We start from the raw sequence: 15,595 nt of genomic DNA on the forward strand, positions 1-15,595 counted from the left end.
TCAAAAGCCTATCAGTTTCAGTTCCCCACCAGGCATTCCATAAATATGGCAATAAATAAGAGAATCATTTCTGGATCTTAGGCAACGTCAAATATCAAGACTATTCTTTTGTCTGACACAACTGGAAGGCTAGATAGTTTAAAAACCATCTTCCCCTCCTCGTTCTTCATAAATTCATCTGACACTGGACAAGAATTGCTAAAAACTGATAACATTATCAATTATAAAATATTCCATTTTTGAATATTGAGAGAACTTTCTAATCTAAATTTTCTAACCTTCAGCTTTTCATTTGGGATATTCTGGCCCTTCTCCTTAGTTGAGATATATTTAGACTAGAGAATGTGATTTAATTTACAATGTATAAATAGAAAAATTGTTTTCTATATTTACATTATTTTATAGATATAACATACAATTGTATATAAAATATAATTTATATTATATTAATTATACTAATACTTAATTTACTAATACTGCAATGAATAATTATATATGTATTAACATATATGATAATTATATAGTATATATATATAATGCAATAATATAATATTGAATATATTTAAATAAAACATAAATAGTAAGGGAAAATGTTGCAAAGCATACAGTTATCTTATTTCCAAATATTAATAATTCTAGACTTTGCAGTGGTTTAAAACACCTCTACTAATAAGCGCTTGGATACAGACCAGGGCTAGAAATGCCAGCATGAACCCAAGCTGGGTGACAGAAGTGGACACGTAGGAACGAGCCAGACTCATTGTCTGCAGAGCACCCACCTCAGCTTTCATTGTACACATTTGCTAGTGCCGTTTATTCACGTGCTGTTTTGCCCACTAGACCTTGAGTTCAATGAAAGGGCCAGTCTGCCTGTTTTGACTCACCATTGCACCCCCAGCACCCAGCGGAGTGCCTGGAATGGAACAGATCCTACAAAAAGATCTGCTGAATAAAAGATGGCAGGAATTCCTGTTCTGGAGTCTATTAGCATGAGGCAGCGATGGGCATCCTGGGAGGAAAATCTGCACCAAGCAAGTCAGCCAAAGCATAGAACCAGGCCAAAGAACACCCACCCCTGCCAGCCGCCCCCTCCCCCATTCAACGGGAAGAAGGACTCTGGAGTCTACCACTCAGATGGCCGTCTGGCCCGGGGCCTAGAGAGAGCCCTTTAAGCAAGTCCATTGGACTGATTCTGCTAACAAGCCCTGCAAGATATTAAGAGCTCTTGCCTGCACAGGCTGGGGCCCTGCATAGCTCAACGGTAAGAGAAGACGTAACATGGCTTTGGGCCCAGCAGAGCCACCAGTGCAATGTGGCCCTTGCCTAGCCCAGCAGGACTTGGGCAGACGTCAACAGGATGGCACCCACAGCAGCAGCAGTGGTTCAAGGCATGTCAAAGGCTTCGCAGGCACAGCAGCATCAGGAGTCACCAGGCAGGGGACAAGAGCGCAGGTGTGTGATTCTGAGCTAGTTCATAGGGTACCACCCCCACCCAGAAATGGGGGGACTGGGGGTCTTGATAGCATGTGGAAGCAGAGTCTGGGCAAAATGGTGTTCCTATACAGAGGAGCCCACTACCACCAAAAATGACCAAGAATGGCTGCACGTTATGCAGGCCATCAGCTCAACAACCTATTTCACTCTCTTCAATTCTAGACAAGGAAATCTAGTTATTGAGGGGCCGGCCCAGTGGCATAGTGCTTAAGTTCACACACTCAGCTTTGGTGGCCCAGGATTCATGGGCCAATCCCAGGCACAGACCTACACACCTCTCATCAAGCCATGCTGTGGCGGCGTCCCACATACAGAATAGAGGAAGATTGGCACAGCTGTTAGCTCAGGGACCATCTTCCTCAAGCAAAAAGAGGAAGATTGGCAACAGATGCTGGCTCAGGGCCAATCTTCCTCACCCCTCAAAAAAGTAAAGAAAATCTGGTTATTGAAAATCAATGACCTACACCTTTACATTCAACCTGGGGCCATAAACTTTTGCTGGTTAATAATGATATGGAGAACAAGGCTTGGTATTATAAAGTAACGCATCCTGAATTCTTTATGTTCCCTTATTCCTGTCAATCTCCCTGAAATATCTATTTTCAAAATATCTTGCAACTCTCAAGAATCTCTCTTTATATACTAAAATTGTCCAGAAATATTTTCCCCCGTGGAAAAAAATTAACCATTAAATGCCCAATTGTTGAAATCATGTAAAGCTGTCATAACGAAAGGGAGCCCTAACTCGAGATTTGATAGCACTTGATGTCCTGTCTTTTGGCACCAAGATCACTGCAATATAATTTCTGGCCCAACCCTCAGTGACCTAATCCTGACAGCTGGTACTTCATTAGAAGGTATAAATCAGAAATTCTACCCCTCTCTTACACACACTGATAAATGGTTACTCATTTCTTGAGAAGGGGGAAAAATCCTATAACTGACATACTTTCCTGAAACTTCCTTCTTTTAAAAACCAAGAGGAGGGTATGAAAGGAAATGCTCCCCCACCCCCCTTGGCATGGCCCCAAAAGTCATGTTCCTCTTATGTGCTCTCTAAATACATTGCAAAACACATTATGGAAACCCAGCTCGCACACAGCCTCATCTTGTATAATAAGCTGTTTCTTAAAAAGAAACAAAGGGGAACTCGAAATGCCATTTATTTTATTCTGAGGAAAGCAGCGTCCCTCTTTTTTTTTCCTTTACCTTCTGTGACATCGCTTCCACTCTATTTGGCTCAAGGGTGATGAGCTCCATCTCAAGGAAATCTGGAAGGGAGGTTCCTTTGGGAATTAGGACGTGGTCTCTCAAGCCTCTAACTTGCTATTGGTCTCAGTTCCTAATACTTCCTGTAATCAGAGGCTCTCAATCCGAGTGGGCATCAGAATGGCTTGTAGAACTTTAAAAATATTACAGAGGCCAGGCCTTAAAACCCTGCATACACTTTGAGCAGAAATGGCACATCCAGGCATTTAATCTAAAGAAATAATCCTCTATGCTGCTGGGGACCCTGCAGCACTTGGCCCAAGTCCCTGGGTATTAAAGAGACTGCACAGAAGGAACTGGACTAGGGCCACTGAGAGCAGATTTATTTGAAAACCTGATGCTGCCAACATCATACCTGGCACCTCTCACTGATATGCAGTGGAAACGACCTCCTCTGCAGAGCTCTGCTGTTGTCCACTCAAATAGCCTGTTGATCTCTCTTCTAGCAAGTCGTCTCTGACTATGCAGACACCCCTCATATAGGCAAAGCATCTCACCACCCGCTTTGTCCATTCCCTGTGACCTCTGCATGTGCCTGCGTGTGCAGCCCATCCATAACAGGCCCTTTCTTCTGGCAAGCAATGTTGCCAAGGAGGCCGGGCATGTGCAGATGCTCAGGGTCTTCTGAGGACACTCTGCAGTCATCATCCTGATATCATTCGGCTGTCATCCAGTGGCAGTTAACTCTCTCTGTCCTCAGCCTCTGCTTGGCTAGTCACCTCACTGAGAGGCTTCTGCCTCTTATACACAGCGCAGAGTTCCCCTAAACACGGACCACCTGCATCATCCACGTGCGTGTTCAAACCATGGCTTGTCTCCCCACCCAACTCAAACACGTATGGCCTTCCTCATTCTACCCACATCCTTGTCCTTTTCTTCACAACTCTTTTCACTTCTGAACAAGAGTCATAATGGCAGTGTTTATAGTAGTTAAAATCTAGGGGGAAAATCTAGTGGTCCAACAGCAGAGGGTTCGTTAATAAAACATGATTCATTAACATAATGGGATATTATTCAACCAATAAAAATGATGCAGGAGAAGAAGACGTAATAACAAGAATGATACCCATCATATGTTGGTAAGAAAAAGAAGTTACAAAATAGGTTTTCTTTAGTGAAGAACAGCCATCAGGATGCTATCAGTTATAAATCTCTACTGTGTAGGATTATGGTTGATTTCCATTTTCTTTTTTGCTTCCGTCCATTTGATAACTTCTTGAAATAAACATGTATTATTTTGGAAAAACAGAGACCAGTAGAAATAAAACAATTCAAAATGGAATGTTACAAATGTTATCTGGTTTTTATATCTGTTGGGCCTCAAACCTGTGTTTACTCTACGTGGATAGGCCTGCTCTACCCAAAGCTGAATTGTATTGTATTGTATTGTGTCGCATCCCATCCCATCGAATCCCATCCCATTGCATCCCATCCCACCGCATCCCATCACATCACATCTCATCTCATCCCATCCCTTCCCATCGCATCCCATCCCATCCCATCCTATCCCATCCCATCGCATCCCATCACATCCCATCCCATCCCATCGCATCCCATCCCATCCCATCCCAACCCATCCCATCCCATCCCATCGCATCTCATCCCATCCCATCCCAGGGCAGCAGCCGTCATAAGACTTTGAGCACACTTTCTCTCTAGGTGGTGCAGTGTCATGATTCCTAGGGAGTCAGGGGCTGGAGAGGTTGAGAATTGGCCACCTGAGTTACAGCACTGCCCTGGAAATAGATATAGCCTACAATTCTAATCAAAGGCCTAGATTAATGATTTTCAGACATTTAGCAGAACCAGTTTTTCAAATGCAACCTTATATAAAATACTAAGTCCTAAGCAAACAAAAATTGTGTTGATCTGGTTGAAGTAGGAATTGGGGCATCCAGAGACTCCAATTCAGCCTCCCCTTTCTGCATTCCCCACCCTTGGAAGTTTTCACAGTAGCTCTTGAAGCAGCTTTGTAGGTTTCCAAATTGACTATTTGAAAAACAAACAGTAGTTGGTTTTAAGAAGGCAACTTCCATTCTGGCAATAGGTTTGTCCATTCTGGGTGTGAAATCCAACTGAAGTTATCTGGAATTCCCAAACATGCCCATTTATTACATGTCTGCCTATGAACGCCTACAAATTCCAAATACTCCCTTTAGTCTTTTCTGACCTTCAACACCTTAGATAACACGAAATGTTCCTTCACCTGCGGCCCCATCGCACTTTATTACAGTCTATTATACCACTTTGCAACATGGCGCCCAAGCTGGGCTCATGTGACTCAAATGAGTCCTGCAGGGGAGACTGGATGTTCACACCCTAACTGTGGACTTCCTTATGTGTCTGTCTGCATTCACTTGTTTATATGAGGGTTAAGGAATCTAGGCGGGGGCAGGGAGGGGAATCTAACAATGATCATGATTTGGGATTCAGATAATAAAGGTAAGGCTGATGTAAGGAGAAACTAGGAGAGCCCAAGGATTAAAGCCACATCAAAAGAAGGATTCTAGCTCTACCAGAATTAGCCACAAGATCCAGTGGTGGGAGGGTAAATGGTGGTTTCCAGTGGAGTAGAATGGCCATTACTTGAAATCATTAAAGCCCAGCTGATCTGTTAGTACATATACGTTCTGGAAATAAAAGGCTTGTGTTTCCTAATGAAAATAGCTATTCTGTTACTCTGTTCAGGACCTCTCTAGAAAAGTAGAACTCAGTGGAGTGAAGTCCATATTCCAAATGGCAGAAGAAAGGACATCAGTGTAAAGCATCAGCAGAACATCAAACTATATCCCACAGCTAAGTAACAGTGGTACAAAGAGTGTTGAGAACAGAGTCTAGCAGGAGTGGTGGGAAATAGCATGCCAAGTTGTTCGTGCATGAGAATGAGGACGGAGAGGAAAGCAGCAGCACTGGGACATTCAACAGTCTGGACCAACAAATGAGACCACAGGAGACCCACCTTGGGTCTGGTTTAAAAATGGGAGAGAGAGGGAGAGGCAGGACCAAGATGGCAGAGTGAGTGGTCTTCTTTGTCTCTCACTCTTCGAATCTACAACTAATTGGACATTCACCGATTAACAAAGGATATCCAGATAGCATCTCAAGACGCCTAAGAGACTTACGCTGCTATACATCGGAAGGCAGACGGACTTCCCCCTGGAAAGAGGTGGAAATAGGTGAAAACTCTCGGACCCCCAACCCCCAGACAGCCTAGTACCTGCAAGAGGCTCTCTTCCAGCAGACTCCCCCATAGCATTGCCACACACCAAGGGCGGGAGAGTGCACTCTCCAGCAGAGCGACGGTGGAAACAGGTGACAACAGCGATTACATCCAAGGCCAGGGGGAATCTCCAGGGTCCCCCACCCACCAGCAGGGAAGGCCTCTGCTCGCCATTAGCAGGGAGGCGCCGCCCAGAAACCAGAACAAAGGGAAGCTCCCAGCAAGTGGATTCCCCGGCTTGGCACCAGCCCACCAGCTGCTGCTGGGCCCATGGTCTCCGGCCACGCACGGGTCAGTGCAGGGGGTGCCCGGACTTCCCATGGACGTGCTTGGGGACTGGGTTGGAGCTCCAGTGCCTGGTTCTGCAGCCCAGGGGGAGGCTCCAGGGTCCCGCACCCCCCTGGCAGGGGAAGCCTCTGCTCGCCATTAAGAGGGAGGCCCTGCCCAGAAACCACAACAAAGGGAAGCTCCCAGCGAGTGGATTCCCTGGCCTGGCACCAGCCCGCCAGCTGCTGCTGGGCCCATGGTCTCTGGCCATGCACAGGTCAGTGCAGGGGTGCCCGGACTTCCCGTGGACATGCTTGGGGACTGGGTGGAGCTCCAACACCTGGCTCTGCAGCCCAGGGGGGCGCTCCAGGGTCCCGCAGCCCCCCAGCAGGGAGGGCCTCTGTTCGCCATTGGCATGGAGGCACCACCCAGCATTCAGAACACCAGGAAGCTCCCTAGAGCAGAATTCCCCACAAGGCAGCAGCTTACAAGCCACCACCAGGCCCACAGACTCTGGCCATGTCCCAGACAAGGCAAGGGGCTCCCAGAGATCCCATGAGAGTGGAGTGGGGCAGAGTGGAGCTCCGGTGAAACGGCTATGTAGCCCAGGGGGATCTCCAGGTTCCTACAGCAGCCTCAGTGAAAGCCTCTGCACAGCACTAGTGGAGAGATCCCAACTGGCAATCGCAAGGCAGGAAGGCCCTGGGGCAAAAGTAGCACAGCTAGGTGAGCTAATGACAGACTGCAGAAGATACTCATAGCTCTGCTGGGACCTATCCAAGTGTGATCTTGTGGGCTCTGTTAGGGACAAACTGGCAATTATAGGTGATCCTGCTCCAGGCTGCTGGGAAAGCCGACAACACCGCTGCAGACCACAAGGAGGGAGTACGTCTAAGTGGGCTGCAACAGAAGGCACCAGCAGCCTGAGGGACCCCACAGGACCACTGTGACTACGAGGAGGGGTCCAGGTCCAGTCAGTAACAGCTGACAGGGTTCCTGGTTGGTGCAGTCTAAACAGCTGCCCCCACACACACACCAGTCGCAACAAGTGGAAGCAGCAACTAAACCCTATCTCTATGCGGAGGCACAAATCCATGCCATCAAGCAGTATGAAAAAATACATTAAATCTCCAGAACAGAAGGAAAATGATAAGCACCCAGAAAACAATCCCAAAGACAATGAAAGCCATAACCTAAATGATGATGATTTCAAAACTGCCATTATTAAAAAACTCAACGCGTTAAAAGAGAATTCAGATAGACAACTCAATGAGTTCAGCAGCTACGTCACTAAAGAGCTTGACACTATAAAGAAGAACCAATTAGAAATACTGGAGATGAAGAACACAATGGAGGAGATTAAGAAAAACCTGGACTCTCTGAACAGTAGGGTTGATAATATGGAGGACAGAATTAGCAATTTGGAGGATAGGAATATAGAAATGCTGCAGAGGAGGAGAGAGAACTAAGACTAAAAAGAAATGAAGAAACTCTCTGAGAATTATCCAACTCAATTAGGAGATGCAACATAAGGATTATAGGTATACCAGAGGGAGAAGAGAAGGAGAAGGGGGCAGAAGGCCTGCTCAAAGAAATAATAGCTGAGAACTTTCCAAACTTGGGAAGAGAGATGGAACTTCATGTGACATAAGCCAATAGATCTCCAAACTTTATTAATGCAAGAAGACCAATCCCAAGGCATATAGTAGTAAAACTAGCAAAAATCAACAACAAAGAGAAAATACTAAGGGCAGCCAGGCAGAAGAAAATAACTTACAAAGGAAACTCCATAAGGCTATCAGCAGATTTCTTAGGAGAGACCTTACAGGCTAGAAGAGATTGGAATGAAATATTCAAAACTCTGAAGGACAAAAACCTGCAGCTAAGAATACTCTACCCAGCAAAAATATCCTTCAAATATGATGGAGAAAGTAAAACTTTCCCAGATAAACAAAAGTTAAGGGAATTCATCGCCACAAAACCTCCTCTTCAAGAAATGCTCAGGAAGAACCTCATTCCTGAAAAATCAAAAAAAGGAAAGGGGTTACAAAATCCAGAACAAAGGAGATAAGCAGAAGGACAATAACACAAAGTAACAGCTCTCCATCAGGACAGGTTAGCAAAAGTTAAATAAAACATTAAAGATAAATGGAACGGAAACACCAAGAATAAATATAACCTAGTCATTTTAACCACAAACTCACAACACAAAAAAGAAGAAGAGAAAAAAAAATCTGACAATAACAACTTAGAAGGGGAAGAGAAAAGCGGTGGAATGTTTTAATTTAAGGAAATAAGAGGCTATCGGAAAGAGGAGTATCTCATCTACGAAATGTGTTATACAAACCACCTGGTAACCACTAAACAAATAACAAGAATAAAGAAACAAATTACAAATAAGAAGAAAGCCAATACAGAAATTTACCTACTTGAATTAGGAATCCAAAAATCATGTGACAAGAAACAAAGGAAATGCAAAAGAACCGGAAAACAAGCAATAAAATGGCAACAGTAGGCCCCCACGTTTCAATAATCACTCTAAATGTAAATGGATTGAACTCTCCAATCAAAAGGCACAGAGTGGCAGGATGGATCAAAGAACAAGATCCAACAATATGCTGCCTCCAGGAAACACACCTCAGCCCCAAAGACAAACACAGACTCAGAGTGAAGGGATGGAAGACAATACTCCAAGCTAATAATGAACAAAAGAAAGCAGGTGTTGCCATACTTATATCAGATAAAGTAGACTTCAAAGCAAAACAGATAAAGAAAAACAAAGAGGGGCAGTATATAATGATAAAAGGGATGCTCCACCAAGATGACATAACACTTATAAATATATATGCACCTAACACAGGAGCACCAAAATTCGTAAAGAAACTATTAACAAAACTAAAAGGAGACATCAACAGCAATACAATAATAGTAGGGGACCTCAACACCCCATTAACACCAATGGACAGATCATCCGGACAGAAAATCAACAAGGAAGTTATAGAATTAAGTGAAAAATTAGATCAGATGGACCTAATAGATATATATAGGACACTTCATCCAAAAACAGCAGGTTACACATTCTTCTCAAGCATGCATGGAACATTCTCAAGGATAGACCATATCTTGGGAAACAAAGCAAGCATCAATAAGTTCAAGAGGGTTGAAATAATATCAAGCATCTTTTCTGATCATAATGCTATGAAACTAGAAATCAACTACAAGAATAAAGCTGGGAAAGGGGCAAAAATGTGGAGACAAAACAACATGCTACTGAACAATCAATGGATTATTGAAGAAATTAAAGAAGAAATCAAATATTATCTGGAGACAAATGAAAATGAAAACACACCGTATTAACTTATCTGGGACACAGCAAAGGCAGTCCTAAGAGGGAAATTCATTGCAATACAGGCTCACCTCAATAAGCAAGAAAAATCTTACATAAACAACCTCAAATGACACCTAACGGAATTAGAAAAAGAAGAACAAACAAAGCCCAAAGTCAGTAGAAGGAGGGAAATAATAAAAATTAGAGCAGAAATACATGATATTGAAACAAAAAAGACAGTAGAAAGGATCAATGAAACAAAGAGTTGGTTCCTTGAAAAAATTAACAAAACCGACAAACCCTTAGCCAGACTCACTAAAAAAAAAAAGAGAGAAGTCTCAAATAAATAAAATTAGAAATGAGAGAGGAGAAATCACAACAGGTACCGAAATACAAAGGATCATAAGAGAATACTATGAAAAACTATATGCCAACAAATTGAACAACCTAGAAGAAATGGATAAATTCCTAGACTCATACAGCCTCCCCAAACTGAATCAGGAAGAAATAGAGAATCTGAATAGACCAATCACAAGCAAAGAAATAGAAACAGTAATCAAAAACCTCCCCAAAAATAAGAGTCCAGGACCAGACGGCTTCTCTGGAGAATTCTACCACACATTCAAAGAAGATTTAATACCTATCCTTCTCAAACTATTCCAGAAAATAGAGGAAGATGGAGCACTCCCTAATACATTCTATGAAGCCAACATCATCCTGATCCCCAAACCTGACAAGGACAACACAAAGAAGGAAAACTACAGACTAATATCACTGATGAACATAGATGCAAAAATCCTCAACAAAATTTTGGCAAACCGAATACAGCAATACATCAAAAAGATTATATGCCATGATCAAGTGGGATTTATACCAGAGACACAGGGATGGTAATAAAAAAAAAACACAAAAAAAATGGGAGAGAGAACAATATGGGAGAGGAAGAAAGATGGAGGTCAAGTCATTAATAGGTTGGGACTGAGCTAGCAAAATTCAGAAGAAAATGTTAATGTGTTCTCATCTGTACCCACACACTAGAAAGAGCTGGGCACACGCAGGCTCTTACAATAATAAGAATCCTACGATAATAAGAATATTGTACTCTTATATTTTGCTCTCATGATGAGGGCTTGACATTATTGGGCACCATGTATACCTGTGAGACTGCCATGCCTCAGAGATCTATGTACCAGAAAATATTCCCAAGTGAAACGATGCACTTAGATGTTCTGGCAGGGTAATCACTTGATAAGAAGGTATTTCAACTGTTAATAGGAAGTTAGCAGAAAAGATTCCTTGGTCTGGTGAAGATTGTTTTAGGCATAAGCATATGTCATATACAGAATAACTTTTATCTAAAAATTTAGAAAAGGAAAAGCTGCATAAAGATCAAACTTTGGTAGCTTGGCATTAGGATGGCAGGACAGTGCAAGAGTATTCATAAATCCAAGCACTGTGGATTTCCTTAGTTTCATCTAGTTTAAGGTCAAAACTGCTACAAACCGACAGATGTATATGCATTTCAAACTATCTGGATAGAGCACAGAACAGACTATATTCTCTTTCCCAACATTTTTGAAATGGAATCAAATTATTCTAATATCTTGTTCATCATCCACCCCTACCTGAGCTCTTTGATTCTGCCATACCTCATGCAGTGAAACCATGCATACTTGCTTTATGTGTTAGGTTCCAGAGGATAAATGAGAATACCGCATGCATTTAAAATTCCCATAATTTATTTCATTAGTATACATGTTAAAATGAGTATAGGAGACTATTTGAGTTCAAAGTTTGCGTAAAATTAACTGCACGTATAATTAATACTTACAAAGGTATTTTGAGTGAATGCCAGTTTTCTAAAGAGTGACTTTATTAAACAGTGGAGTTATTAAACCAGACATTAACCCTCCTAAGTTTGGGCAGAGAAGAACTCAAGAAAGAGGGTCTTCAACTAAGAAGCAGCAGTTGTACGAGATGTTCTAGATTCTTCCCCCAAGACTCACTTCTTCTTTGGGGTTGTTTCATTTTGATTCTCAATGTCATTATCACTTCTGGATACAGGGAAAATTCCTCTTTAAAAATCCAACTCATCTTTTAAAAACATAAGATGCCAATAATTTATTCCCAAAAATATATGTGTGCATTTTTTTAAAGAGGGAGCTTTCACTAAAAACTTGGACAGAAAGTTCACGTGAACATGGAAAATACAGACTCATTAAAGGAAGGCCAATTTCTAAATAGCTTTGTGTCATTAAGGTGTCTAGAGAAGTAGCAACTGGTTTGGCTCCTCAGTTTAAGACAAACACACTTGGCTCTAGACTGCAGAGGTTACTAACAGGGGAGTGCCTTTTCCTCAACAGATGGCCGCTGGCTGCCGTCATCTCTACCTTGTCACCTGTGTTATACTAAGAAGAACAGCTCATCTCCCACCCAAGGACAGAGTGCAAACATGAAGCTCACAATCTCAGATTAACTGGTGGCTGCCAACTCAATTTTGCTTTTCGATTTGAGGAGCAAGGGTAACTGGAAGGGTGGTGGCTTATGGTCCATAAATGGTCCTCTGGTGTTTTCCTTCCTGCCGATAGTAGTCATCTCTGTGACTACAAGGCCCTCTCCTATGACACACTCAATATATGCCATCCCCTCCGTTAGGAAGTAACTAGACAAAACCTACTCATTTCATATGAAAAATCTTAGTAATACATACAATAATGATTGCATGCAAATGTTGCAAATTAAACACGGATACTCCCACACGAAATTAAATTTGAGGAAATTGATGACTGACCACCTAAAATATTCAATTAACAAAATACTTTTTTTTAAGGCCAACCTATATTTAGTTTTGACTGATGCCTTTGAAGGAATGTGGCATACCTTGGTTTATCAGTGTGATCTTTAGCTTCTTGACAACTCACAATTAAAAACGCACCATTCACGAGGACATAACTGCAGTAGTCATATTAATTCCTGTAGCAAAGGTATCCAAACTAAACTATTTATTTATTTATCTAAATTAAGGTTTTAAGAGGCCAAAACTACAAATCTAGAATAAATTACTTAGATAATTTTCTTGCTAATTAAACATTTAGTAAACATTAAAGTTTTTGGTATTAAATATTTGGTAACTTCATTCATTTATCAGTGCTATCAAAATGCAAATAAGAAATAAGAACAACTGTCTAGCTATCAAAGTAGGTTTAAAAAATAACTATATTTAGATATCTTCATTTGTGACCTTCTATCTCTAATGTTAGCTCTAAGAAAAGGTATCGTTAAACATATCAACAGACAACATGGTGGCAGAAAGGTGAAAAATATGTCAAACTTTAAAAAATATTTATATTTAAAAGAATACTTACTCTTTTGCTTGCCTCTAAGAGGATATATCCTGAGTTTTTCAATAATATCAACCATGATCAAGGAAGTCACAACCAGAGAGACTGCCAGGTCAGGTAATGTATCAGGTAAAACATCAGCGGAACCATTAATACTCTTTTGAACCTGTTTTCAGAAAGCCATTCAGAAGCATTACATTTTTGTGGTTTCTTGTTCAAAATTCTTTTAATAGTCTGAAAGTGGCACTAAATTAATTATCAATACATTTGCTAAAAGACTAGAAGCTTGGTTTTCAGTCTCTCAGGTGTTCATCCCCACAAGGTTTTGAACTATTTCTAAAGAAGTAATAAAGATTCATACGAATGTAAGAGCTTTCATTTGAAATAGAGCTTGGTAAATGCATGTAAAATATAACAGTAGGCTCCTGGAATGGTGGGATGGGGAATTCCTTCCAACCCCGCTGCTAAGCGGAACCTCTGAGAGTCCCAGCTCAAAGAGGTAGGGGGACAAATACTGGAGTTTAGGATCTTTGAAGAAGGGAGAGCCTGGGTAAAGCCAGCTAAGCTTTGGAGTACTTCCTTCATCTAATTAAGGTATCTACAAAGAAATCTATGGAAAGCATCGTGTAAATGGTGATACATTGAGAATTTCCTTCTGAGATCAGGAACAAGACAAAGGTGCCACCATGACCATTTCTATTCAACATTGTACTAGAGATCCTAGCCAGTGTAATAAGGCAAGAAAAAAACAGTACATGTATTAGAAGAAAGAGAAACAAAATATCATTATTCATAGACAATATGATTGCATGTGGATAAAATTCAATGCGTTATTTCTACATATGAACAACAAAAAGAAAATGAGATTTTAAAAAAGATATCTTTCAATTAAACCTCAATCAGAATTCCAAGTTTTTGTGGAAAATAACAAGCTGATTCTAAAATGTATATAGAAATGTAAAGGTCAAGACATTACAGAAGAAAAACAAAAAAATATGAAGATTTACTCTTCCACATGTAAAAAGCTATTATAAGACTACAAGAATTATCATAGTGTGGTGCCAGCACAGGAACAGAAAAGTAGACAATAGGATAGAACAGAACTCAGAAAGAGACCACACATATACACACCTGATTTATAACAAGGGCAGCACTGCAGAGAAATGTGGGAAAACAGACTTTTTAATAAATGGTGCTCAGTCCATTGGATGTTATTTGGGGAAAAAAATAAATAAAACTTGACTCCTTCCTGCACAACATACACAAAAATTAGTTCCAGATGGACTGTGAATCTAAAAGAGAAGGGTAAAACAATATTGGCTGCAAATTATAATATAGGAGAATATCTTCAAGACTTTGAGGTCAGGTTCACAATATATAACATCTTCTCAAGCAAGTTACCAAAAGAACTATCCATAAAGGACAGAAATTGATAAATTGGACTATTTTTAAATTAAGAACTTCTCTTCATGAGAAGAAACCAGAGTATTAAATCACAGAGTGAAGATGTCTGTAATGCATATAATTTACAAAGGGCTTGAAATTTGAATATATAAATGTCTTCCCAAATCAATTTTTCAAAAAAAAGCAACACAATTTAAAAAAATGAGCAAGATGAAAAAATGCTCCATCTCAATTATTAGAAAAATGTAATTTAAAACTACAGTGAAATTCAAGACTATACACACCAAGATGGCTAAAATAAAAAGACGTACAATGCAAGCACTGGTTAGGATGTGGAGCAGCAGGAATGTTCATTCTCTGCTAGTGGAAGTCTAAATGAGTCTATTCTCTTTGGAAAACTGGCATTTTCTATTAAAAGTGAACATCTGAATATGTTATGACCCGTCAATTCCACTCCTGCATATTTAACCAACTAAGATGCTTGCACGTGTGCCCCAAGAGATATATTCAAGGATTCAGCAGCATTACTTGTAATAGTAAAAATTGGAAACAACTGAAATGGCCATCAAAGGGAGAGCTGATAAATAAATTGTGATATATTCATAAAATGAAATACCCTACCAGAATGAAAATGAAGGGAATGCAGTTGTTCACAAAAAACATGAATGAACCACACTTTTGAATAAAAGAAGTCAGACACAAACTAGACAGACAGGTAGAGACATATTATATATCATTTCATTTCCCTTTACAAAAGGTTCAAAAACAGATGAACCAATCTGTGGTCCTAGAAGACAAGGGAGAAGTTACCTTTGGGGAGGAAGGAAAGGCAGTCATTGCACAGAGTATGAGGACGGCTTTTAGGGAGCTGGCGAAGTTCTATTCTTTGACCTGAAGTGTTAACATAGGGATTTGCTCGGTGGTCTTCCATTCATATTGTATATTTTATGTTTTGTGTACTTCTCTGTTTCTGTGTTATACTTCAGAGAAAAATTAAACTAAATTAAATTTTAAAAATATGCAACAGAGGGTGAGACATAATGGAAAAGAACCAAAAAGGGCGATCAAACTACAGATACACCATCATTTTATGAGTAGTCTTCCTTAAAGGTTGTAAACTGAATTTTTAAGGCTCTTGGGAACCTCCAAGAACTTTATAAGGTATTTGTGGAGAGGGAAGAGAAAATGATACATCTAGATGAAAATATTCATGTACTGCCGCTTGATACAAAGCACACATGTGTGGCCTTCTGAGCTTATGCTATGTCTTCA

At 40.7% G+C, this 15,595-nt stretch overlaps 1 protein-coding gene across 2 annotated transcripts in view; it reads right to left on the reverse strand.

Annotated features, from left to right (window-relative positions):
• Positions 1–15,595, reverse strand: part of TMEM236 (transmembrane protein 236) — a 37,922-nt gene that overhangs the window by 9,078 nt on the left and 13,249 nt on the right. For both annotated transcript variants that reach the window (XM_070601345.1, XM_070601346.1), the window contains exon 3: positions 12,944–13,085. In XM_070601345.1, coding sequence (XP_070457446.1) covers positions 12,944–13,085 — 142 coding nt within the window. The remainder of the gene's footprint in view (positions 1–12,943; positions 13,086–15,595) is intronic.

This window comes from Equus przewalskii, chromosome 30 (genome assembly GCF_037783145.1).
Source record: "Equus przewalskii isolate Varuska chromosome 30, EquPr2, whole genome shotgun sequence".
Lineage (NCBI taxonomy): Eukaryota > Metazoa > Chordata > Mammalia > Perissodactyla > Equidae > Equus > Equus przewalskii.